The sequence below is a fragment of the Trematomus bernacchii genome, unplaced genomic scaffold (genome assembly GCF_902827165.1).
Source record: "Trematomus bernacchii unplaced genomic scaffold, fTreBer1.1, whole genome shotgun sequence".
In the NCBI taxonomy this organism is placed as follows: Eukaryota; Metazoa; Chordata; class Actinopteri; order Perciformes; family Nototheniidae; genus Trematomus; species Trematomus bernacchii.
Window position 1 is genome coordinate 1,595,741 of NW_022988176.1, and position 18,739 is coordinate 1,614,479.

Here is an 18,739-nt window from a genome sequence, read left to right on the forward strand (position 1 = left end):
ATTTGCCATAAAGGGAAAGCCTGAAGCGTTCCATCAAATATGGGGGGAATTCTTGGAGTTTTTGGAAATAAATGTACCTCCTAATTGACCATGTCCTCTATAATGGTTGGATGTGATGTGGCTACTTGTCTGCCGGCTTTGTAACTTGCAATGTTTAAATTACAATATTTACCACATGTCCACCTACGTATATATGTGTATATATTTCTTTCTTTTTTTTTCTTTTTTTTCCTTTCTTTCTTGTATTTTCTTGTATTATTATGTTTTTGATTTTTCTTTGTGGGATATATACTTGTGCAATGTCTTATGCTGAAAAAACGAAATACCAATAAAAATATTTGTCAAAAAAAAACTATGATAGTCTTAAGGCAATACAAACAAACATCTGTTAGCGTATGATAGCTTCTAACAGTATTAAAGGCACTAAAAACAATTATTTGTTAGCTATAGCTTTCGGCAAAAGCTAATGCTAATAGCATTAGCTTCATTAGCATATTTAATTATTTGTTTAATGAAACTAGCGTGATTTTGGCAAGCCCAACTAGGTGTCCTACATTAATTGTTGATTTAATCACTAATTACAGTAAGAGTGTGAGTAATGTGAATCATGTTGTTTGTTTAAAGTTAACAACTATTCTGGTATATTCAATTGGACATCAATACAAGCAACACGTGCTAAATGTCATCTGTTAGCCTATGATGACTCGCTGCAAAACCAACTGTTAGCCTTTTTGTTTATTTGTTTAATGAAACCGTATGTTATGGTTATGTTATTTAGCAGAGGCTTTTATCCAAAGTGACTCACAAAAAACATAAAATAACCATAATTAACATTAGATTATCAATACAAATAGTTACATAGTCAGTTACATTACGTATTACATTTTTAACAGGGTAATTAGTCATCTGTAACCTACATTTAAAAAAAGTAAACTTCCCAACCCTGATCATTAATTATAGTCAGCTAATTATTTAAACTTCAAAGGATGACAAAAGCATGTCAATATGATCTGTCTGTCCGCTACATTAAATCAGCAGTAGCCTAATATAAGTTCTGTCTTCAGTGTAAATGCTTCTTTAATAGTCATTGTATTACTATTTGAATTCATTGTAAATAATCTTAACTGTGCTGACTGCCTGTTTACTGTTTATCAGACAGTCTCATCATTTTGACATGTTTTGTAATACTTCAACTGGCTTGACAGTAAGTTTATAAAGTGTCTTTACTTCTGCCTTCTCCTATCCTAGTATTATGAAGTTGATTGACTAAGAGTAAGGTCAGCTAAATTAAGGAAGGTTTTGTTGTTTTTCTGTCTGAATTGTAATTTTCTTATGACATTCTACTTCAGGTGTCGTCAACTGGAATGTGTTCTCAGAGGGACACAAAAGGGAATTTCGGAAGGAATACCAAATTTCCAGGTGCTTTTACTGCGACAACCTTTATAAGGACGTTGGCACAGGCTACCGGGGAAGTGGACGGCGAGGAGTGTTGCAGGGTTTTTACTCCGAAGAGGGCTTCCCGGGGTACTGCAGCTGGAGCTGTTGTCTGGTGGTTGAGGGAACAGCAGACCCCGCCTCACCCCAGTGAAGAATCCAGTGCCCAATAAATAAAAATGTATTCTGCACTGAAATTCCTCTCGTCAAATTGCATGTTTATCTTTTGCAGCCTGGTGCATAAACACACTAACAGTTGTTTTTGAGTAATCTAGCACCTCTTCAAAGACACATTTGATTTGATTCATTTCGAACGTGTTATACAATAAAAAAAAATATATATAATAATGAAATGAAACAAGAGAATTATGATACTGTAGAAACATAAGCAGTATCAAATTGATTCAAAGGAGTTTACACTTATTTAACCCCACCCTTCTCCCAAAAACTAAATTAACAGTTTTCTTTTAACAAAATATACATCTAAATGTATGTCTACATACAATATACATTTACAATTATAAATAGATTATATCATTATTACTACAATATATATATATATATATTTATGTTGTATGTCAAATTTGATAAAGACAAATATAAAAGACTATCTTTTTACATCTGACATACAAAATACATTTGTTATTAAAAATCAAAAACATATTAACAACTTGTTGTTAATAATAATAATGTAATTTCAGTAAGAAAAACATATTTTCATGCATTTTTAGATGGTTAATAACAAGCATTACAATGTCTAAAGAGACTCGCAGTGTATGAGACTCAATACTCGCTGGTTGTACTTTTGTGGTCATCCAATCCGCTAGGTGGCGATGTTGCAAAACAACTAGGGTCCTGAGAGTGCATGCGGTCCTGAGAGTGCATGCGGTCCTGAGAGTGCACCCTCCTCCGGGGCTGCAGCTTCATACTATTGTCTGCATGACCCTAATATCATAACATGTGTGTTCTGGAGAATCACAGAACGGACGATCCTTATTATTATTATTATGCCGTTTAAACCAATTATTTAAATGTGTTTGTTAAATTCGGTATCATGTAAGTTGCGCTGACAGGTCCACACACTGCTTCCCCGCAGCGAGGCCCCCCCGCCCTCCTGTTGATAGTTCACGAGCGTCAAGCTCCTCAACAATATTGATATTATATAATATTTACCTTGTTTATTAAAAAAAAAAAAATAAAAATAAAAATAAAAAATATATTTTTTAAATATATATATATATTTTTTTTTTATGTGGGAAGAGGGGGGGCGGCGCCCCTAGCGCCCCTATGGGCCGGCCGCCACTGTTGCCGACCCCTGGTTTAGACAATGAACTTTCTGTTTTTGGGGGAAAATACATTACTTTGGTGAGGACAACTAGAGGCAACTGTGGCTCTGAGGTAGAGTCGTCTACCAATTGGAAAGTCGGTGGTTCGATTTCCAGCCCTGCAGTCATGTATCATTGGGCAAGATACTTAACCCCAAGCTATTCCCGATGTCCAACGGTGTGTGTGGATGTCAGTCTCTGAGCAGGCGGCACCTTGCATGGCAGCCTCTGTCTCAGAATGTGTAAAGCATGCTTGCATATGTAAAGTGCTTTAAGGGGTCATAATTGCGGGAAAAGCACTATTTATGCAGCTCAAAAAAAAAGAAAGAATGTGTCACAGTAGTACAGCAACTTCATGTGCTTCTTATGCGTATGCGCCATGTATGTGTGTTCCACTCTCTTTTGATGCACGGATAAAAACTGGAGCCCGCTATGTAACCCACACAAAGACGTTATTCAGTCGCCATGTTTTGAATCCAAAACCATAATAAGTCGGGGAAAGATATAACACTTCACAGTAAATGTTTTTGGACACACACAGGTTAAAAGTGAGCATGGTGAGATTCAGCAAGAGGAGGTTGCAATAAACGTTGAGAGTGAATAAATAAGATAAAACGCAACCATCTATCTCTTCTTCCAGGGAGGGAGTCACACAGTGCAGGACAACTTCTGGAAGGGCTGCTAAAGTTTCTCACAGCCATGTAAACGCTTCTCTCCATCCTTCAAGTTGCACAACAACAAGTAGACAACATGAAAAGACTAGTGATGAGGTGGACAACAAGTGTGCATGAATGGAAGTTGTACCCTGTGCTTTTTTCTGACCAAAGTTTTAAATAAACTCAACTGAGAATGGACTTTGGCAGGATTGATTGATTTCTTTCTCATCGGATCCAAGATCCAAGAATGTCCCTTTTCACATGCAAACATATTGTTATCTTTCATTGTGCTTTACCTGCATGAAAGAAAAAGTGCAGTCCATCAGGATTTATGAATTTAACATTGAATGTGAAATCACTTTATTCGGTTCTTTTGAATACAGTAGTTGAGATCCTGGTATGATGAATCACTTCCACATGCTGCAGTAAGGAACTCTTTATTTCACAAGACCCATGCAAGAGGAACAAATGGTTTACTCTTACATCTTTAAAGACATCTGTGATACACACAAGTGGTACTTTGAGTCTAACAGAGCATATTGAATTCAAATTAGATTTATTTCATGGAATAACTTCAGGTCTTTATTGTTCTTCCTCCTTGACTTCTGTGGCAGCTGGCTCCTCTTCAGGGCACAGGTCTGAAACGAAAAGAGTTGATACGTGCTTCAATATTCTCCTTACTGCCATGTGTGTGGTGGTGAATTGCTATCTTACCTGTGATATCTTTGGCAAAGAAGAATTCTGTGGGGAATTTGAGGCATGCAGCTTGTTGCTTGACAACTTCCACATCAAGGTCATCCAATTTCCCAGTCTTTGCTGCAGGGCAGGTAGGAGGAGAAACACGTTAAAGTCAACCAAATGGAGTGATACAATCCAGCGTTTTAGAGCTTTACACTTGTCAGAGAAGCTGAGAGTAACAGACAGCAGTGCACTCACTGAAGATGTACAGGTTCCTGCCAGTTATGGCCTCCTCTGTGGTGTCGGTCCAGAGGATGCAGTCAGTGCAGCTCCCCAGGTGCCTCCCAGTGTGCACGTGATCATTGTAGTTAAAGGTAACTATGAGATACAGAAGATTAACATGTTCTTATGCATTTATAGTAACTGTGTGTTTAAGCACACATTATAATCATGATTTACTTACATGTCACCTTGGAGTCGTTTCTGGGGATGGTGTAATTGACGCTTCCATACACACATTTCCCATTTCTTGAAAGGAGAGACAAATATGACATAAGCCTAAGCAGTTACCTCATGGATTGATTTGCTTAATTAATTAATTAAAAAAAAGTGATGAACAGTTACATTTTGAATTTTTCCCCCCAGCGTAGAGTCATGTCCTCACTACCAGGTATGGGGGTGAGTTTGATCCAGGTGCTGTTGGCATCTTTAAGTACACCCCTGATATCTCCAGTGTTTGATACTCCAGCATGGAATATCCATTTCCCAGCAACCTAGACACAAATGAACACGTTTTTAGTTTAATAACGAGTCTCAGCGTAAACAAATCGTTTTTGTTTTCAGTTGTATAGCCCTATAGAATAATAATGTAAAGTACACTGGGGGTTAAGGTTTAATCATGTGAGCAACGTACCCTGCTGCGATTCTCCAGAGGATTCAGCAGGTCTTCACAAACTGGATCAGATGCTGCAGTCAGGGAGGAGAGAGCCAGCAGAGCTAAACAAAACTGAACAGACATGATTAGAAGTCAAAATCACAGCCAACAGGAGACTGCAACACTATGGGCACAGCAGTAGTGCTAGACTTAAGACTAATATAGGGGAAGTTACATAACTATGGGTGAGAGAGAGAGAGAGACAGAGCAGGAGAGAGAGAGTTTTTGGTCATAAATAAGGACATGAGGTGGGCGGGCGACTGTATGTTTGTGAAATGATGTAACAATTTGCATCTCTGTAGTGACCAAAGAGCATATTGACAGAGTATTTTTGGCATCACTGATGTTTGCTGATCTCTGCTTGTTTTTTTCACGCAGAAGATAGGGATGATAGTTCATGTGAATGTTTGTTATATATTTATGTTTGTAAGAAGTTTTATTATAGTGTCATACAAGAGAAATACTGAGGTCTTCTTTGTGGTTCTGGCAAAGGCTCACTCACGCTTTCTTCTACGGTCTTCTGGTGATGAATTATTCCTCCCGTCACTCTTTCTCTGTGTTTGAAGACAGGGAGTTGTTCTCATGGAAAATGCAAATACCAGTCAATAAATAAATATATATATGGGACTAATCTAAACAGTGTTGACAAGGCAGTGTTACAGTTATATTACATTTAAAGGCAGTACATAATTACACATCTATGACTGTGTTGTTTCAGGAATTATTCCTTTTGAACTCTCTGGCCTATAAGATTGTACTGTTAATGAGCATGCACTGCTAGTATAATAATGTGGATACTATATTACAGTAGGCTCTTATTTCACTATGTGTTCAAGGTAAAAGATGGCTACGTTCTATTGTAAATGCATTTAGGAAAAGGCTGTTACTGCACATGTTACCATGCTATATAATATACAAAGAGTTCTCCTCCAGGGGTTTCAATTTGGTTCCTTTGTACAGTCTCATAGTTGCAGAGGAAGAACTGATGAATGTAGCAGTCCCCACTTCAAACTGGAGAAGAAACGGGAGAGAAGAGACGTGGACAGAAACGATGGAGGGGGGGGGTCGGGGGTTAGTAGGAGGACGGAGCGGGGGGCGACTGCCTGACATGGCAGGTTGTGGTGGAGGAAGAGTCACTGGCCTAGATGACATCACATCCTGTCCCGCTGGTTTTCACTGATGCACCCCAGCATGATGGGCGGCTGAACCGAACCTGCTTCAGAGCCTTCACACACTCATCGTCATGTTTGGAGAATACTGCAGAGATAACATGAGGGGAAACAAGTATGTGTGAGTGTGTGTGTAGGAACATTTTGCACTGTTACAATCAGAAATCCCTCCCAAATGTTATGGATCATGTCCAACAATTATAAGAAATAGTAGGCATTATGGGAAACATGCATTTGTGATTTCCTCGCAATCTAAGTGAACCCATTTCAATGGGATCTTAGGTAGCTGATGGTCAAAACCTCATTCTATACTGTCATTTTTTACGTCATCTTAAAAATAAGGGTCCAGTATTGCAACTAGCGGTGTTGTTGCAGATTGCAAACATCTGAATACCCCACATAAACCCCTCCTTTCCCAAACATGTCAAAGAACCTACGCAGCCTTCAGGTAACGTTAAAAATGCAAATGGCTCTCTCTTAACCCAGCGTTGAGGTTTGTCCATTCAGGGCTACTGTAGAAACATGGTGGACTCTGTGAGGAGGATGCAGATATGAAGGGCTTAATCTAATTTAAAGAAAACTACGTTACTACCCTTTTCGGACGTGTAATGAGCTAAAGCTTTGTTGTTTATTGATATCAGACAATGATACTAGATTATTCAATTATTAATTAAATGTTTCGTTTTGTTATTGCATTCATTTGTATAGTACTGTATCATGTCTGTATTACCTTTTGTTTCATTTGTATTTTCTTTAGTTTTACACGCTCGAAAATAAATAAATAAACTAAACGATTATACATTTCAGGTGATTATACACTAATGAAAACCTATTATTATCAGTATATTCTAATGCTGTCAATAAATCCAGCTAATTCCTACACATTGTTCCTATATTTCTATAGTTTAAGTTTTGAACACTCGCTACCCTAGATCCCTCTAATCTCCACATATAGTAGATTATAATTGACTTACAATTTCATTCTGAAAAGGGTTTAGGAAGTTTCCTCCCATCTCTCCATCCTCCCTGGGGGTCCCAGGCTGGTTACTCATGCTAAGGTTACCAGGAGAGTTCTTTAAAACAAATGGTAATGGTATGCTATTAAATGATCAAATATTGACACTGCAATTGTCATGTAAAGTAGATACATATATTATCTCACCTTAGGGAGGCTGTCCATATCACCTGACCCTAAAAGAGGGAACACATTGTAAAATTATAACTGGAGATTTTGTGTCAATACGGCACATACTGTACAAACTACTTATTCCTATACCTAGTGATCCATTCATGTGATGGGGCTCCATCCCAGCCATCCCCCCTAATGGACCGTCGCCACCTGCACCCATAGGGAACTGAGGGGAAAACTATTAGATACATACACAAACTCTACCAAACACTCAGATATGTGATATACACTGAGAGAGGAATGTCTTACGTTTGGTCGGCTTCCACCTGGAGGGACTGTGTTTATCATCGTGTACATGTTGTCTCCAGAGTTGGTTGAATCTGATGTAATGAACAGAAAAACAATGAGTTTGAAAGAGCACCAACGTACAGCTCTCGAAGACATCAAGAGACCACTCCAAGTTTTTCTTAAATCTCAATCTCTACATGTATGGCAACCATTCCATTCCAGTGTCTGTTGAATTCCAACACAGATAAATGCTGTCAGTAGTTATATATTAGAATAACTCAGTAGTTATATTATAGAATAATATCAAAAAACATTATTTTACTCAAACACATACTTATAAATAGTAAAACCAGAGAAACTGATAATGCTGCAGTGGTCTCTTGATTTCCAGAGCTGTATGTATGAGTTCAGATATAGACACACACTCAAACACACACACAGATCTTGCCTGCTGGACTTGGCATTATTGGGGTCCCAGGTGCCCCCCCTCCTCCTGGTGGTCCCTAAAAATGAGAGTTTTGGTTTCCATAAGTTTCATTCATAAAGCAATGACTTTCAACGTGTACAGCTAGTGAACAATGACAGTTTAAACTCAAACATCCATACCACATAATTTCCTGGAGATGCAGAAGAGTAGGGGGTCTGCAAAAAAACAAAGGGTAATCATGAAAGAAATGAAGTAACTTTTTTTTAGTTTGGTGTCTTTTTTTTGTCAAGTCACTTACCGAATTGGAGTTAGGAGGATTTGGCCAAGGTCTGCCCCCACCCGGTCCCCTGGAACACACGCACCCACACACACACGCACACACACACACACACACACACACACACACACACACACACACACACACACACACACACACACACACACACACACACACACACACACACACACACACACACACACACACACACACACACACACACACACACACACACACACACACACACTTTAGTCGTCTGCTTTTGGTAAGCCTCTTTGTTTCCAAATCATTTGGGCAACAGTTGGCAACAACATGTCCGCCTGATGCCAGAGAGGTACAGGGAACAGGGTGTTCTAAGTGAGACAGCTGTGAGAGGGTAGTTTAGATTACAGTGAGTGTGTGTAGAAAACATTATGTTGATACCACTCACATGTTCATGGCATCCCAGGACCAACCAGGGCGTTAAGTGGTGGTCTCATGCCACCTCCATAGCACTTAAGAAACAGATATCAGACATCCTTAGTTATGTTTACGAGAACTACCAGAACCAATTCTTTGTACATTTCCCTAAAGATTACCATGTCCCATACCTGGGGCCCGAGCGGTACCATGCCTCTGGGCGGTGTCATCCGCTGCATCGGACCTCCCATACCTGGATGTCCTGAAACATACGAAACTACAATCAGCCATCAGTTTGTTCCAGAGCAGTGTATCCACGTTGGATGACTTTTCTATTCTTCAGTCAGCTATTTTGGGCCATGTGTATCTTTATGGTCTAGTTTTAAGCTGAGAGAGGTGGAACGTTTTTTAACTCTATCTCTCATCAAGCTTGTTCATGTCATGTATTTCACACGTTTGTCTGATCACTACTGTGTTTCAAAACCCTGAGAGGACATACATTCCCTGTCTGAGATTTTTAGAAGTGTGTCTAAATGTAACATTTACAAGTTCAGCTTTAGTTACAGCAGTTTAACAGTAACTGAACATGTTAGGTTTTTTAATCTGTGCATCATTTATATGTGTTCTCTGAAGGAGTGAGTAGTTTGTGTGAATAGGGGTGTACTTAAAGATAAACAGATATCTGTGTATTACTCTCAATTAAAAGACTTAACTTCTAATAAACTCATCCTACAAGTGTCAGTGTGGCCACAGACTAATACAGCTTTTGCCTAAAGTACCAGAATGGATCTTTACTAGTAAATGATCATACAGTCCCACAATCAGGTTGTTACATTACATTACATGTTACTTGTTAGACGCTTTTATCCAAAGCGACTTACATACTCAATACTGTGGGCAATCCCCACAGGAGCAATTTGGGTTGAAGTGTCTTGCCCAGGGACACAACGACATGCTGACTGCAGTGGGGTTTGAAACTGTGACCCCTGATCCGAACACCAACGCACAACCCACTGCACCACACGCCTCCTGTTGAGATCTCCATATTAGGATGAATACTTAAAACGAAAGTTAATTATAATCAAATATAATCAATCATATTCTTGTATAACCCACAATGAAAATGCTTCATATTTTATGATGTTCTATATTTACAGTATAAACAAAACACAAGTGGTTTGTTAAGTTGAGTGTGTAAGGCCTGTAATGGTTTATGGGTGTCACTGATAAGAAGGCAGTTTCTTCCCTCTCCCCTCACAGCAGTACACAGGGAGGGGGGCTCCTGACTTAAGGAGAAATACATTGAGGCCCCAAAAAGGTGGTTATGTCATAGCCGAGAATAATATTTTGCAAGTCCTGCAGAGTAGGGGTCATGTCCTTTTTACACAAACATGGGAAGGTGTGTCTTATGCCAGAGCCATAGAATATGTCTGGTCATGTCCAGTTCTTTACATCAGAGGCCATGCCCAGTTTCCACAAATATGGGTATGGAGGAGGTGTCTTTAGGTTTTTCTATCCTGTTTTCGAGCATAAAGACACTGGCAGATGAGGAGGAACCTTCTTTTTGGAGAGAGAGAGAGAGAGAGCAGGGGGGGGGATCCCCTGGTATATTCTCTCTCGGTAACGCTCTCTCCCTGGAGAGCTGGGTTTTTGCTCTCGGTAAGGTTCTCTCAAACTTGGTAACTATTGCGTTAATCTCTGTGTATTGAATGCTGAGGGAATGGTTTAGATGAGAGTTGTGAACGGGATCTTTTATACCTACCATTCTTTAAATGTGTTGGAATTCTTGCCCCTACCATTATTTAAATGTGTTGGAATTCTTACCCCTACCATTCTTTAAATGTGTTGGAATTCTTACCCCTACCATTCTTTAAATGTGTTGGAATTCTTACCCCTACCATTCTTTAAATGTGTTGGAATTCTTACCCCTACCATTCTTTAAATGTGTTGGAATTCTTATACCTACCATTCTTTAAATGTGTTGGAATTCTTTAATGGGTGAACTATGAATTAAGGTTTTAGATTAGAAAAGAACCCCAGCATGATATGTTTAGTATGATTATAATGTTGTAACGAGAGAAGGTAAAAACCCTGTATTAGTTTGGACCTATTTTTCTTCAAATAAACTGATCCCACCTTTTGGATTGGGACAACTTAAAAGACATCTGCGCTCTCCTCTCCTGCTTGAAGGGTAAGATCGCACACTGCCACACTCACACTTAGGTAGGGCCACACCTCATTTACTGATATCAAAATCCTTCGGGATCGCTTAAACAGATTTAGGGGGTCGTCTGAATTGAAACAGCAGTTAATTGAACCTGGTTCTTCGGGGAGTTAATAGAGGTGAGATCTTGCTGATCGTTGGTGGATCTGAGCCAAGCAGTAAACTTACATAGACTCAATAACTTTGGTTAGGTCAATTAGGAGGTCTGAGTAATTTAAGTTCGGAATAAATTATCGGATGACTCCCGACTCTTACATGGCGCCCAACGTGGGGCTCTGTGAGGAGTTATACTTCTACAGAGTTAAAATACAAGAACCAAAACGGCCTAGTGACAACGGTCGATGAGCACAAATCAGCGAAATACAGGCTGAAAGTCTTGTTAAAATACCTACCCAAATCCTAGAATATATATTTAAACCTAAAAGTGTAGTAATTAAAGTTGATACTATTGCACCGGACTGAGGGTTATATTATATCGGATATTGCTGTCTGTTAAAGAAGCTAAAGTAGGCTTTTCTTCCCCTAGCCAAACTGGGAAGCCCCTGTGGTCCCTAATGCACAGGTTTGGTGGCTAGTAGTTATTAGTAAAGTGAGCCGTAGGAGCACTGCTCAGTACCTGTCCAATTACTTTGAAACTTATAGGTAGGACTTGACAAAGAGCTGCGGTTAGAATTTTTGCGTTAAAACATAACGTGGTGAAGAGTTAATAGGATATTTAATAAAGATAAACCATAGGTCAGGGTACCTAGGCTGTTGAAAAAGCTCGAAGCTGGATACATAACCCTCTTAGATGAGGTATCCGCATTCACTAGCTGAATCCAGGAGAGTAACCTAGAACCAAGTGACGGTATAGTCGGACTGATCATCCGGTGCGAGTAATAGCCTAGGAACTTGCATGTGCATAAAAGAGTGAACTTAAACCCTTAAAAAATGGCGGATGAGGTTAGAACGCAGTTTTTTAATGACTCAGAGCCAGCCACAGATTGGGAGGGATACACAGAAGCTAGATCCGGACCTTCTGCCCCCCCTGGTCAGCTTAGCCCAGACCCACGGGCGTACCGCGACCTAAATACGTTCCTGTTAGACTACCGTTTAGACAGAGAGCAAGAAGCAGGTGGTATAATGTCTGAGACCCTACCTCCACCCTACGGAGATGATAGCTCACAAATGCCACTTATGAGTATCCCATCTAATACTCCTAAAATAAAACACATTGTTAGACCTGATATTCAGGGTAAAGGAATGTTGGAAATAATAATGGCAGATATTGAAAATCTTAAACTGGATCAACCAACCATGTTAGTGAACCCTGCTAATAGGGAGCTAAAACATGCAGGGGGAATAGCAGCAGCTCTGGCAAAGAGAATAGGTCCTAGCATGCAAGCACAGAGCGATAATATGATAAGGACTATTAAACTGTCAGAAGGCAATGTGGTTGTCAGATGACCCACAAATACCTGTCGTTTTGCATGAACTTTGTAAAAACCTGTGTGGGAACTATCAGCAGATATCAGACCCTAACAATATCTTGAACACCAATATGAGGAAGTTTTTTTGCAAAGCTAAAGCTCAAATACTTTACCAAAATCAACTATACTATTTGCTCTTGACCCCTTTTTGAAATGGGATTTTCCGTTACACAACAGGAGACTCAATTCAGGCCTTAAAGAACGCTTTACAAACAAGTCAGGGAGAGTTAAATGTGGTGCTATGTTGCTCATGAGGGAGCTTACACTTTTGGGAAAAGATCTCCCCCTTTCTCTGCTCCTGAGGTGCTGCAGCCTCACAGCAGCACCCATTTTTAACAATTATGGCTGAGTTTGGGAGTATAACTAGCAAAACGACTTATAGTACAAAACATAAAACACAATGTAAGTGGTCTGAACACGTGTGAAAACCACAAAAGCTGAATATTAAGACAGATTTCTGCACAAGCCTTGAATAAACCTTGTTATTGTGATGTATCTCCAATTGTCTTTCAGTAACGGACAAACGATTTGTCGAGAAAAGACTAAAGATGTGACCACCAGTTGGATTAAATTTGACCATCAATCAAAACGTTTCTATAAATTCTTGAACATTGAAACCTTAGCATAAATAGGATACTGATTTGTTTTTGGGCATGAACAAAAGGCAGACAGGAGTGTGTTCACAGTCTCATTCACGCTGTATGCAAATATACAAAGAGTTCTCCTCCAGGGGTTTCAATTTGGTTCCTTTGTACAGTCTCATAGTTGCAGAGGAAGAACTGATGAATGTAGCAGTCCCAACTTCAAACTGGAGAAGAAACGGGAGAGAAGAGACATTGACAGAAACGATGGAGGGGGGGGGGGGTCGGGGGTTAGTAGGAGGACGGAGCGGGGGGTGACTGCCTGACATGGCAGGTTGTGGTGGAGGAAGAGTCACTGGCCTAGATGACATCACATCCTGTCCTGCTGCTTTTCACGGATGCACCCCAGCATGATGGGCGGCTGAACCGAACCTGCTTCAGAGCCTTCACACACTCATCGTCATGTTTGGAGAATACTGCAGGGATAACATGAGGGGAAACAAGTATGTGTGAGTGTGTGTGTAGGAACATGTTGCACTGTTAGTAAGTATGCTGAATCAGAAATCCTTCCAAAATGTTATGGATTAAGTCCAACAATTATAAGACACAGTCAAAGTTATGCGAGTCATGCATTTGTGATTTACTCCCATTCTAAGTAAACCTATTTTAATTGGATTTTAGGTAGCTGATGGTCAAAAAAACATTCTATACTATAACTATTAAGTAAATCGTTAAAGTAACTATCCAGTATGGCATTTAATGGGGTTGTGGCAGATTGCAAACAACTGGATACACCCACGATAACCCCTTCTTTCCCAAACAGAACAAACTAAATATGTGGCTCTGTCTTAATCCAGAGTTGAGGTTTGTCCATTCAGGGCTACTGTAGAAACATGGTGGACTCTGTGAGGAATGTAGATATGAAGGGTTTATTCTAAAGTAAAGAAACTATGATTATTAGTTTCAGGTGATTATAAACTATTGAAAAATAGTTATAAATAGTATATTCCAATAAATCCCCCTTACATTGTTCCTATATTTCTATAGTTTAGTTAGTAGTTATATTACGTTTTGAGCTCTTGCTACCTAATATCCTCTAATCTCCACATATAGTAGATTATAATTGACTTACACTTTCATTCTGAAAAGGGTTTAGGAAGTTTCCTCCCATCTCTCCATCCTCCCTGGGGGTCCCAGGCTGGTTACTCATGCTAAGGTTACCAGGAGAGTTCTTTAAAACAAATGGTAATGGTATGCTATTAAATGATCAAATATTGACACTGCAATTGTCATGTAAAGTAGATAAATATATTATCTCACCTTAGGGAGGCTGTCCATATCACCTGACCCTAAAAGAGGGAACACATTGTAAAATTATAACTGGAGATTTTGTGTCAATACGGCACATACTGTACACACTACTTATTCCTATACCTAGTGATCCATTCATGTGATGGGGCTCCATCCCAGCCATCCCCCCTAATGGACCGTCGCCACCTGCACCCATTGGGAACTGAGGGGAAAACTATTAGATACATACACAAACTCTACCAAACACTCAGATATGTGATATACACTGAGAGAGGAATGTCTTACGTTTGGTCGGCTTCCACCTGGAGGGACTGTGTTTATCATCGTGTACATGTTGTCTCCAGAGTTGGTTGAATCTGATGTAATGAACAGAAAAACAATGAGTTTGAAAGAGCACCAACGTACAGCTCTCGAAAACATCAAGAGACCACTCCAAGTTTTTCTTAAATCTCAATCTCTACATGTATGGCAACCATTCCATTCCAGTGTCTGTTGAATTCCAACACAGATAAATGCTGTCAGTAGTTTTATATTAGAATAACTCAGTAGTTATATTATAGAATAATATCAAAAAACATTATTTTACTCAAACACATACTTATAAATAGTAAACCAGAGAAACTGATAATGCTGCAGTGGTCTCTTAATTTCCAGAGCTGTATGTATGAGTTCAGATATAGACACACACTCAAACACACATAGACACACACTCAAACACACACACACAGATCTTGCCTGCTGGACTTGGCATTATTGGGGACCCAGGTGCCCCCCCTCCTCCTGGTGGTCCCTAAAAATGAGAGTTTTGGTTTCCATACATTTCATTCATAAAGCAATGACTTTCAACGTGTACAGCTAGTGAACAATGACAGTTTAAACTCAAACATACATACCACATAATTTCCTGGAGATGCAGAAGAGTAGCGGGTCTGCAAAAAAACAAAGGGTAATCATGAAAGAAATGAAGTAACTTTTTTTTAGTTTGGTGTCTTTTTTTTGTCAGGTCACTTACCGAATTGGAGTTAGGAGGATTTGGCCAAGGTCTGCCCCCACCCGGTCCCCTGGAGCACACACACACACACACACACACACACACACACACACACACACACACACACAAACACACACACACACACACACACACACACACACACACACACACACACACACACACACACACACACACACACACACACACACACACACACAAACTCTTTGCCAAGTTATTTAGGACACGGTGTCTATTTGTTTTCAGGGGAAGGTGAGAGCTTCATGTTTTCAGTTTAGACAATGAACTTTCTGTTTTTGGGGGAAAATACATTACTTACAGTATGGTGAGGACAACTAGAGGCAACTGTGGCTCTGAGGTAGAGTCGTCTACCAATTGGAAGGTCGGTGGTTCGATTTCCAGCCCTGCAGTCATGTATCATTGGGCAAGATACTTAACCCCAAGCTATTCCCGATGTCCAACGGTGTGTGTGGATGTCAGTCTCTGAGCAGGCGGCACCTTGCATGGCAGCCTCTGTCTCAGAATGTGTAAAGCATGCTTGCATATGTAAAGTGCTTTAAGGGGTCATAATTGCGGGAAAAGCACTATTTATGCAGCTCAAAAAAAAAGAAAGAATGTGTCACAGTAGTACAGCAACTTCATGTGCTTCTTATGCGTATGCGCCATGTATGTGTTTTCCACTCTCTTTTGATGCACGGATAAAAACTGGAGCCCGCTATGTAACCCACACAAAGACGTTATTCAGTCGCCATGTTTTGAATCCAAAACCATATTAAGTCGGGGAAAGATATAACACTTCACAGTAAATGTTTTTGGACACACACAGGTTGCAAGTGAGCATGGTGAGATTCAGCAAGAGGAGGTTGCAATAAACGTTGAGAGTGAATAAATAAGATAAAACGCCACCATCTATCTCTTCTTCCAGGGAGGGAGTCACACAGTGCAGGACAACTTCTGAAAGGGCTGCTAAAGTTTCTCACAGCCATGTAAACGCTTCTCTCCATCCTTCAAGTTGCACAACAACAAGTAGACAACACGAAAAGACTAGTGATGAGGTGGACAACAAGTGTGCATGAATGGAAGTTGTACCCTTGGACTGTTATCTTTCTTACAGTGCAGACGCTTTTCTGCTTGCTCTTGCCTCTGCTTACTTTTTATGCTGATTTTCCTATTCTTATTCTCTGAAAACTTCGAGCAGCGGCTCCTGGACATTAACTTATCACTGGGACAGTTATTCATCGTAAATAGACGGAGGGTTTCAGCCATATTTCAACATTTTTACGACGACCTCAGTCTTACAGTAGCGTGGCCTAGCAACAGCTAAAGCCTGGTAGGCTACTGCATGCTATTTAGCTTAAGCTAGTTGGTAGCAAAATGCCTCCGTTCTCTACAGATGACTTCCACAAACTTCAACAGAAGATGGCTGTGTTGGAAATGAAAATGCAACGGTTGGAAGTTAACGTGGAAGTGAATGGACTATGTTGTGGGAATAACACCACTTTACCAGTGTTGCAAGATAATGGAAAAGTGTATGCTAACTCACAGCTAGTTAGCAGCTACAAGGTTTCCAAGGAACAGGAGGGCTGTGTACTGGGTAATACATCTACAAGTGGTAGTCCTCCCTGGAACTCTCTGGGTGCAAAGCCTAAGAGTAAATCATTTCCATGGGATTTGGGAGGACGAATAACAGGCAGAGCCCAGCGCTCTGAAATCTGTGATGCGACCGGCTGGCCTGCATTGTTATCACCCAGGAAGAGTGCCTCTTCAACCCCTATTCATACTAGGAAACAGCCGTGGACAGCTGCTAAAGGGAGAACTACAAACAATCCTCCTAAACCACCAAGTGTGCCAATCCAGAACAGATACGCTCCGCTGACCGAGAACCGGAGATCTCTTTCTGATGACCTGGATAACCCGTCCTCTTCACACAGCAGGGTAAGGACCAATAGCTACACCAAAAGTAAAAGGCTAGAGGGAAAGCTAACGGCTGGGCCTGAAACTCTGATTGTGGGTGATTCTGCTGTAAGAGATGTAAAAGGTCTGTGTAGTAAGAACAACACCAAAGTACTCTGTTTTCCCAAGGATATGGTCTCCGACTTGGCTGAGAAGATCCTGCATATTGGGGCTGAACATCCGACTGTGAAGAATGTGGTACTACATATTGGAACAAATAATGTTGTGAAACAACAGTCAGAAGCGCTGAAAGAAGACTTTAAATGTCTGTTGGAAACTGTCAGCTCTCTAAATGCAGAGGTGTTCATCAGTGGCCCTCTACCGCCAGTCAGAAGAGGAGTGGAGAGATTCAGCAGACTGTTTGCATTGAACATGTGGCTTTCAGCTGCCTGCACTGACCATTCTGTCCATTTTATTGACAATTTTAACTTTTTCTGGGATCGCAGACATCTTTTTAAGGCAGATGGAGTTTGCCTGAACAAGTCAGGAGTGAAATTGTTTATCTCTAACATATTCAACTGCCTGCGTCAGCAATCTGTTCCCTCTGCCAAGGACAAGCGGCAAGAGGAATCAAAACAGGAGAAAGACACAACACATCGCGCAGAAAACCCTGAAGAAGTATCACTGCACCCGCCTGAGGAATGTTCTGATTATGGGAGACCTATGACACAAATGGAGGAGTCTCCACTGCCCGTCACCCCCCCTGTCAACGCCTTGGAGGATACTCTTCATTCATCTCCCAGCTCTCTCTACTCTCCGCTCACCCTTTCACCCTCGCCCTCCCCCCTGGAGTTCGATGACCGCATGAAGGCGAGATGCAGGGTTGGCAGCATGTCCTTTACCCCCGCCCCTCAACGACGCCCACCAAAATCACCGAAGCAGAGACGCGCACCATCTCCCCCGTCTTCATCACTGTGCCTATGTCAACCACCTCCCATCCCTTCAAGAAAGCATCTGCAGTCTCCGAAGCCTGATAAGGATGTGTGTGTACAAAACGCAACAAACTTTTACTGATATGTGCTGGGTCCAGGCTCAAGGGCATATGGCACTCTCAACTCTTTCCAGCACATGCCGGGGCCCTGCCTGCCAGTAGCTTTGCCGATATCTGTGTTGATAGGTAATAGATTAAGAGCGGTAAATCAGCTTAGAAACAGGAAGTGCTCAAACGTTTTAGTGAGGTTATCAAATTTAGCAGTGATTCCATGTCAGCCACAGCTTGTCACAAACATTTTTTTTACTGATAGTGTATTTAACAAACTTAAACTAGCTTTATTAAATGTCAGGTCTTTGGCAGGAAAAACATTTTTAATCAATGATTTTATCACTGAGCACAATCTCGATTTTATGTTTTTAACGGAAACTTGGATTGAACAAAATAACAGTGCAGCTGTTCTTATCGAATCAACCCCTCCCAACTTTAGTTTTATGAGTCAGGAAAGAATGCATAAGAAAGGGGGTGGAGTTGCTATTTTGTTC

At 40.6% G+C, this 18,739-nt stretch overlaps 2 protein-coding genes across 2 annotated transcripts; both read right to left on the bottom strand.

Annotated features, from left to right (window-relative positions):
• Nucleotides 1-5,489: 5,489 nt before the first annotated feature.
• Nucleotides 5,490-8,754, bottom strand: LOC117475986 (single-stranded DNA-binding protein 2-like). The gene is made up of 9 exons (XM_034122333.1): nt 8,748-8,754; nt 8,339-8,387; nt 8,220-8,255; nt 8,062-8,116; nt 7,635-7,705; nt 7,473-7,551; nt 7,359-7,387; nt 7,171-7,269; nt 5,490-6,284 (listed from the first exon to the last, which is right to left on the bottom strand). Coding segments are annotated over exons 1-9 (450 nt in total). The 5' UTR covers nt 8,750-8,754; the 3' UTR covers nt 5,490-6,254.
• Nucleotides 8,755-13,265: 4,511 nt separating this feature from the next.
• LOC117476026 (single-stranded DNA-binding protein 2-like) lies at nt 13,266-15,724 on the bottom strand. The gene is made up of 9 exons (XM_034122377.1): nt 15,630-15,724; nt 15,314-15,362; nt 15,195-15,230; nt 15,037-15,091; nt 14,587-14,657; nt 14,425-14,503; nt 14,311-14,339; nt 14,123-14,221; nt 13,266-13,466 (listed from the first exon to the last, which is right to left on the bottom strand). The coding sequence occupies exons 1-9, from the start codon at nt 15,722-15,724 to the stop codon at nt 13,437-13,439; spliced, it is 543 nt and encodes a 180-aa protein (XP_033978268.1). The 3' UTR covers nt 13,266-13,436.
• Between the last annotated feature and the right edge of the window lie 3,015 nt (nt 15,725-18,739).